At 41.2% G+C, this 8,530-nt stretch overlaps 1 protein-coding gene across 1 annotated transcript; it reads right to left on the bottom strand.

The window, feature by feature from the left end:
• Positions 1–1,352: 1,352 nt before the first annotated feature.
• LOC129183236 (beta-2-glycoprotein 1-like) lies at positions 1,353–8,100 on the bottom strand. The gene is made up of 8 exons (XM_054780256.1): positions 7,764–8,100; positions 7,308–7,484; positions 7,123–7,219; positions 4,077–4,153; positions 3,797–3,985; positions 2,594–2,773; positions 2,176–2,373; positions 1,353–1,561 (listed from the first exon to the last, which is right to left on the bottom strand). The coding sequence occupies exons 1-8, from the start codon at positions 7,828–7,830 to the stop codon at positions 1,473–1,475; spliced, it is 1,074 nt and encodes a 357-aa protein (XP_054636231.1). The 5' UTR covers positions 7,831–8,100; the 3' UTR covers positions 1,353–1,472.
• Between the last annotated feature and the right edge of the window lie 430 nt (positions 8,101–8,530).

Here is an 8,530-nt window from a genome sequence, read left to right as displayed (position 1 = left end):
GTTGTCAATGACAATCACACATAATAGCAGTCATGAAATGATGAACTATGACAGTGATCACAATGACAATACTGCATTGAAACAGTCACACATAATAGCAGTCATGAAATGAACTATGATAGTGATCACAATGATAATACTGCATTGAAACAGTCACACATAATAGTAGTAATGAAATGATGAACTATGATAGTAATCACAATGATAATACTGCATTGAAACAGTCACACATAATTGTAGTAATGAAATGATTATCCATGATAGTGAACAGAATGAAAATTACTGTAATGCACATCATTGTAAAAAGAAAGAAAAAAAAAAAAAACACTATAGTCATACTGCTGATATCACCGTTGCTGTAATAAAACCAACAACATAACACCCTGGATAACTCAGTGAGTAATGTGGGGAAGTACGTATGTACTGTGAGTGTGCATATGTACAGGTATTGCTGTATGTGAGGAAGACTTCATATATATAAAGGTGCAAGAATGTGTGGGCGTGTAATTGTCACTGAGAATGCATGAAAGGAAAGGGGCCGCCTTCCACCTCCCAGAGAGCCCCGCCCCAAATAGCCAGGCCGGGCCCCGACCGCCAGAAGGCCACCAGGCCCACAGGGGCAGGCAGCACAAAGATCAGTGCCCCAAGAGCCAGCCCAGAGAGCGCCAAACCGGCAGGCCCAGAGACGCCTCCACAACCGGAAAGAAAAGCCCGCCCGCGCCGGAAGCGCCAGATTCCGCCCACCGCCACCCCCACCCCCAAGGAGCGGAGCCCGGCCCGCCCCGGGCCAACCCCCGCCCGACTCCCGACACAGGGCCGCCCCGCCAAGGGATGCAGGAGGCACACCCTCCATCCACCCGGCGGAGGCACGGGCGGCAGAGATGTATCACCCAGCACCCGACCCCACGGAGCAAACCCCTGTATGCCCCCCCCCCCCAAAATAAATCACTAAAATAAATAAATAAATAAATAAAAGTATAATAATATTATAATAATATGGTAATATTATAATATCGATAATATTTGTATCAATCTGCCCACATCGAATGCACATGTTTTCGTGCTTGACATTGATATTGTAAGCATTACTAATCAAAGTCCGCTTGAATTAGAGGTAGGGTTGTAGTAATAAACCCACCAACAGCATTTTCATCTCTCGCATAATAGAAAAAAAGCTTTTAAAAAATTCAGTATTTAAAAAAAAAAGAAGATAATGCTCAGTTTTTATTCAAAAATATTAATTTAACAATACATTATTATTGCGGTTGTAATTTACAGTACTGTGACTGAAATGTTGACTACTCTAATATTTGGACTGTGTAGCTTTAGAATATACATGTACTATAGAAAAATGTAAGATGATGCAGTTGCTTTTGAGGTATTTGTATTTTATTGAGGTGAATGAAGAACCATTAAATTTGGTTGCAGAAGACAGCAAGTCAAACAGGAGACAACAGAGTAATATTGTGGTATTACAGAAGGACTCTGCTGTCGTCGTAGCACTGTTCTATTTCAGATGGAAGTGAACCTGAATAAAGGGCATAATCAGTGCTGCTTGGCTCTAAAAAGGAAACACATGAAAAGAATAAGTTAGAATTTAAACATGCAATCACCAAACTATAAAATATGTTTTTCCATTGGTCTTATACTTTAAAAACTGTCGAATCGGCTAGCTACATTTAGATTTTCAGTGTATTTTTTTTTTTTGACGCTACATAACTATCCATCCGTTTCCATTCAGTAAAAAAAAAAAAAAATCAGTATCATGGAAATGGTGAATCCCCGCATATTGGAGACCCTGCAAATTTACTAATGTACAAATTTTTGACAAACTTTTTTTTTTTTAAATTCGTGGGAAACCACAAACGTCTGTGCTTTTTGTCTATAAATAGGCTGTACACTGGAGATCAGGTTGGGGGGGCCCCCCCTCAAAACTGATTTTCGGAAGCATATTTTGCAGCATTTTCTGCACACCCCTGACTCAGTTTAGTGTTTCATTGTGAGAACTAAAAATCAACCAATTTTGCTGTGAAACATAAATGAACTTAGCTTTTGAACGTAGCTTTTTGGAAAAAGGTGTTTTTCTCTATTTTCCTCAAGCTGCTGCACCTCCCCTGGAGTCTTTTGGCGCATCCCAGGGGAAGCCGCCACTGCTGTAACTGTATTACACGTTACCTTCATAGCATTCAGGGATTTTGAGTTTCCCATCAGTGCACTGGCTTGACACGGCATAGCCACACTTCCTGGCTTTATCCATGCAGTAGACTGAGACTATGTCACCATGGAGGACTCTGTTCGGCTGGAAGGCTTCAATCCAGAGTTTTTGTTCCTTGTACAATATTCTTCCTCTTTTTATGTCAATGCTGCAAGGGGCTGCATGTCACAGCAACAAAGAAACTTAATACCTCAGATGATGACGTTGTACAGCTAACACGTTACATCTTTCTTCGACACAATGGAGTCAAATTGTTGTGATTGGGTTATGATTTGCAGTATTACATAACAGAAATCGTGTACAAATTAACTTGGAAAAAGACCTCCAGAAAACATCTGCTGTATTATACAATGAACCAAAACAGGCATGTTATTGTACCTTTGCAGACTGGTTTTTCAGACCATTCTCCATCCTTCTGACAAACAGTTTGGAAGCTTCCTTCCAGCTCGTAGTCGCCATTGCAGCCATACCTGACTATCTCCAAGTAGTAGTAGTACTTCCTGTTGGTGGTGGACATGTAACCATTGGCAATGTTCTCTGGTGGAGGACATGTGACAACTGGAAAGATTTGGTCAAGTGAGTAGATCAATAAGTCATGAAGTTTTCCTTTTAAACTGCATCTACTTTTCTGCAAGGTTTAACAGAGAGTAAACTACTGAAATGCAGAGGTTGGAGTTGTCAGTGTTTTGCAAGTCTCAAGTTAAGACAAGTCGAAGTCATAGACTTGAAATGTTCCACCCCTTACAAGTGATAACTGTTTCGTAAAAAATAAAATGCCATTTTACAATGTAATCTATTACATTTGACAAATACAATGAATTTCTTTTTGAATTTCTTTTTTTTAATGAAATAGGACCAGTGTGATGAGACGTAGTCATAGAAAAAGAGTGCTGACATAGCATTCAGGATTTAGTCCACACCCTTGTTTGTCCATAGACCTGATTGGACGTTAATAGATGCATTCAATGAGGCAGATTCAAAGGGAAAATATGTTGTCTTGCTGGGAATTATGCAATAATATAATAATTAGTTGACTGCTTTGAATGGGGATGCATTTTACTCAACACGCTCACTGAAAATGTGAATTATTTTCACGTCATCAGACTAAAGTCAAAGTCTGGTCCTGAGTCACTTATGTGAAAGACTAAGTGGAATTGCAAATCTGTGGTGAAAGTCATCCAAATTGTGACTTGAGTCTGACTCGAGTCCAAGTCGCGTGACTCGAGTCCTCACCTCTGCTAAAATGGTAGGTGAGTTACAGGTGACCCTGGCCAGTGCACTACAACTTGGCTCTAAGCTACATGTCTTGTGGATGGACTGTATTTGACATTTTGGAATTACACTCGTCACACAAATGAAATGATCAAGAACCAGGTAGGGTAGTACCATAACACATCCAGCAGATGGTGCTGTGGTAAAAAAAAAAAAGCTTGCTCTTATTTAGAGTGACCTGAATGCCCCTCTAGTTGAAACTTTTTGCTTTTTTTTTTCTTTGGCTTGCTGTTACACTCATTCTACAAGAGAAAGAGCAGCCTCTACAACGAGTATTTAGAGAAAAAGAACGTGAGACGAACACTATACCTTTACATTCAGGTGTCTTGGTCCAGTTGCCATTAGCTGTGCACTCTGCATGTGCGTTTCCAAAGAGGGCGTAAGGAGGCAGGCACTTATATGTCCCATGGATGCCAAAATAAGTAGTGTTGCCTTTGATATTTTTGTTATAAATGATAAGACCAAACTTTGGAATTGGAGCGAGACCACAAGACACAGCTGAAAGAGAAGAGAAGAATTATTAACATTTAGGCACACCTGTACTAACTAGAAATATCTGGCTAGGTTTGAATGTTTACTGTTAAAATACGTTTGCACTCCGGTTTTGATGTGCTCCATGTTCTATTAGCTTGGCATTTAGCACTGTTGGGTCCAGACAAGGTGTACCTGCAGAGAGAAAACATTCATTTTCTACTGCGTACCCTGGTCAGGGTCACGGGTGAGCTGGCCCCTATCCCAGCTGACTTTGGGTAAGAGGTGGGGTACACCCATACACCCAGCCACTCTCAGGGCACATATAGTCAAACAACCATTCACACTCACATTCACACCTATGAACGATTCTCATATTTCCCTTAAACACCTGTCTTTGGTCAAACATATCATTTGTGTTTAATATTGTAACAACAGCCTCTCGGCCAGATTTGTTGTGCTTGATTTCAAATGTTGACAGACCGGGAGAATCATAAACACAACACAGTACATATAAGCACAAGGGAACCTCCAAAAATCAAATACCGATCGATTCAAGCAGAGATTCCCAAACTGCGGTATAACAAATTGATGTAGGGAGTAAAACATAAAAACATGTTTTGCAAAGCAACCTGATAATATACTGCACAAAAAAATTTGAGGAACACTTTGAAAACACATCAGATCTAAACTGGGGGAAAAATGATCTTGAATATCTTTCCTGATAATAAGTGGGTGATGTATTAGTAACAAAATGATGCTACATAATTTGACAGAAATGAAAATGGTCACCCTATAGAGGGGGGAAATCAAAGACACCCCAAAAATGAAAGTGAAAAAATGATGCAGCACACTGGTCCATTTTGCTAAAATGTCATGGCAGCAACTCAAAATGATTCTCAATAGTTTGTGTGGCCCCCACGTGCTTGTACGCATGCCTGACAACGTCGGGGCATGCTCCTAATGAGACTACGGATGGTGTCTGGGGGATCTCCTCCCAGATCTGGACCAGAGCATCAATGAGGTACCTGGATGCATGGAGGAGATTCCAGAAGACGGGTAGTTACCCTAGGAGAGCTGGACAGGGCCGTAGAAGGTCCTTCAACCCTCAGCAGGATCGGTATCTGCTCCTTTGTGCAAGGAGGAACAGGATGAGCACTGCCAGAGCCCTACAAAATGACCTCCAGCAGGCCACTGGTGTGAATGTTTCTGACCAAACAATCAGAAACAGGCTCCATGAGGGTGGCCTGAGGGCCCGACGTCCTGTAGTGGGCCCTGTGCTCACTGCCCAGCACCGTAGAGATTTGCCATAGACCACCAGACCAGACCACTAGACCATCATTTTGTTACTAATACATCACCCACTTATTATCAGGAAAGATATTCAAGATCATTTTTCCCCCCAGTTTAGATCTGATGTGTTTTGAAAGTGTTCCTCTAATTTTTTTGAGCAGTGTATTTTGAATAAATAATATAGTTGTTCCAGGAATGTTTAGTGTGTGTGGCTGTCTGAAAAACATTTATTTCATTATTTTTTTTTTGCGTAATAAACGCGTGCACATAATGGCAAGCCACACCTCTCTGTTATGACTTTACTCTGACCTGAACACATCAACAGCAGTGCAATTCCAACATCATATAGGTATCCCAACTCAGAAACGCATCCATTTGTCCTGGAAACAACTCTTCCTCATTCCTGAGATGCATTCATGGACACGCCGAACTCCGAATATCGCAACATCTTTATTATGCTCAAAACATGTGAATGCAACAAAAATTACGTGATGTCTTTGAGCGCAACCCCCCATTTGCTCATAATAACATGGTTAAAGTGTGATTCAAATGTGCTGCTACTATTAAAGAAACTACTGTATTGGCAAATCGATTTTAACACGTGTTTAATTAAAATGCTCTGTTCATTTAGAGCTGTTAATATATACTAATCTATTGTGTTTTATTTGTCATTTACTGTTCTTCATAAAATACAGAAAAAATGGCATATTTCAGACATAGTTGCAAATGGTGACTAATCGTGATTCATTCGTTTGAAATGAATCACTGTGATCCATCCGATTAAAAATTGTAATCATTTGACAGACCTAATAATTATCAAAGACGAACGTAAGGTACGCTGCAGCCATTGTTTTGTGTTATTGTGAAGAGACCCTCTCCCTCTGCACATTTGATACCGCATCATCTGCAGTGGGTCATCAAAGTTAAGGGTGAGTAACTTCTTTTTATGAGGTCAACTCAGCAGTCCTTTCAACTCACAAGTCCTTTCTTCTGCACTCACTCCACCAAAATCCTTTTTTATTTTAGCTTGATTTTGTCTTAGAATCCCGTGGTCAACCTAGCTGTGATTTAAGCAAGAATAGCAACCCCAAAAAACTGGATGCAGCTCGGAGGTAAGTGGCACTATTTGCGCTATCTTTAGAACAGGCTGGCGGGCGACTCATGCAGTCCTTAGGGGCCACCTGGTGCCCACGTTCATGTGATGGTCCGCGTGTCCCTGAATGCACCTCGCGGTCTGTCTTGTGACAACGAGGAAGCGTCGTTGCAATGACGAATTGGCTAGAGACGTTTATTTACAGTTGAAAATACTTATAGGGTGCTTGAATTGCACTGCTGTTGATGCGTTCAGGTCAGAGTAAAGTTATCAAGGAGTGACAGACTCTGTGGGGAGCTACACTGTTCCGCTGTCTGTCGTCATAACAGAGAGCAGTGGCTTGCCATGATGCGTATGCGTTAAATACGCTCAACAATAAATACACTACACATATAGCTGACTAATAAACACTAAATATAGCAACTTTTGATCAAACTTTTGTCAATTTCAGAATTAAAATAATGTACCGATTTAAGCCCCACACATTTCCGGTTAAACCACGCCCATTTCCGGTCTATGCCCCGCCCATTCAGAATACAGATACTGTTATAGATCATTTAGATGGGTGAACAGATGCAGATAGAGATACATATAGGGGTGTACTCGCTCATCCCTAATCTGTGTGCTTATCATTGTCAGCTATTGTGTCAGAGTGATAGGTTTCGGGTTAATTTGGCACCAACTTGCCGTGCTCTTTTTATTACTTTCAAGGTGTGCCTGTCAACATTCCCATTTACCAGCACACCAACGAAATTTGACAAGAACTTCTTGGCTTTACCCCTCATGACAGGTGTAGTTGACTGTACTCTTGTATACCGTATCCTCATAGTATGTTTTTCCATGGAGCGGTGCGTCTGGATAAGGGCATCGTTTTGCTAGAATAGAGAGGTTACGTCAGAGGGAAGCAAGAAACATGGACAGTCGCTAACACATATTATCACACAACAAATAAGTGAGACCCACCAATGCACATGAATTGGGTTTTCGTCCACTCTCCATGCTCTGTACATACAATTGTTCGGGGGCCCAACATGGATGTGTATCCCAGTTCGCAGGCCAGTGGTAACACTGTACCGGGGCTAAAGTACATCTGCTGCTCGACAGCTTCAACGTGGTCACCCAGTTCGGGCATCACACATACTAAAAGGACAAAGATTTAATGACAGAAATAAAATGTATTACTGGTGCCCACTAGCTTCATGTAAAATGTACTGTCTTTTATTTTTATTGTAGACTCAACTAATGGAGCTGTTCTACCATTTTTCACCTGAACAAACACACAAAACAAGCTCAATATGAATGAAAATAAGGTCCTATTTCAACTACGGTATGTTCTATTCCAGTTTGGTGCATTTACAATCCCACATGCTGTACGTATGTCATCATAGGTGGCATCAAAAAGTAACAAAAAGTAATTACCATCGTTTTCTTGTGCAGTCACAGTGGACAAAAATGTGCATAGAAGTAGAAAATATAGATATTCCATGCTGAAGTGAGTTCTTTCCTATGGTGACAAGTACACGCTCTGTGATGTCTGCCCACTCGGTTACTGCTGTTTGTGCTTGTCCAAAAGTAAACAGATAAGACGTTGCCGGTGATCCCGCTTTTGTTTTTTAATTCTTCAATCAGCAAGAATATTAAAACAAAGCAGTCAGACAAGTGCAGGCTTTTTGTGGCATCTAAACAAGACTTTGTTTGTGGCCCAATTCGGTCTTTAATATTACTAGGGTTTGATTTGCTAAGTTGCTAAATAAATTGAACCCTCCAAGGCTCCAAGTGACATTAGTTAAAATATAATGAGTGCGCATCTAAATGGACTTGAACATGGTCAGCGCCTTTCTGATCACGTGCCCTCCCCTAGTGGTTGTGGCCCTAAACAACCGAGTATTTATGGCAGGAGCAGGTGTATTGGTCCAGTGGTTAATTCACCTCTAGCGCCCTATGATCATAATCAGGGTAAGTGGTACAAAATGGATGAATAGATGGAATGAAACAACTCATCAGTGCAGTGGCCTCTGAACCTCTGGATGAATAGACGAACAAAATCGCCACTCACAAAAGCTTTTAGACAGTGGCTGTGGGGACAACATTTTTACTTCCCGTACGTGTGATGGCCCAATACTTTGGCCCATGCGGTGCACTTTGAAACCCTTCGAGCTCTTGTGTGCCTGGCAAAGAAAAAAGAA

Source organism: Dunckerocampus dactyliophorus, chromosome 6 (genome assembly GCF_027744805.1).
Source record: "Dunckerocampus dactyliophorus isolate RoL2022-P2 chromosome 6, RoL_Ddac_1.1, whole genome shotgun sequence".
Classification (NCBI taxonomy): Eukaryota; Metazoa; Chordata; class Actinopteri; order Syngnathiformes; family Syngnathidae; genus Dunckerocampus; species Dunckerocampus dactyliophorus.
This window is presented reverse-complemented; position numbering and strand designations above follow the sequence as displayed.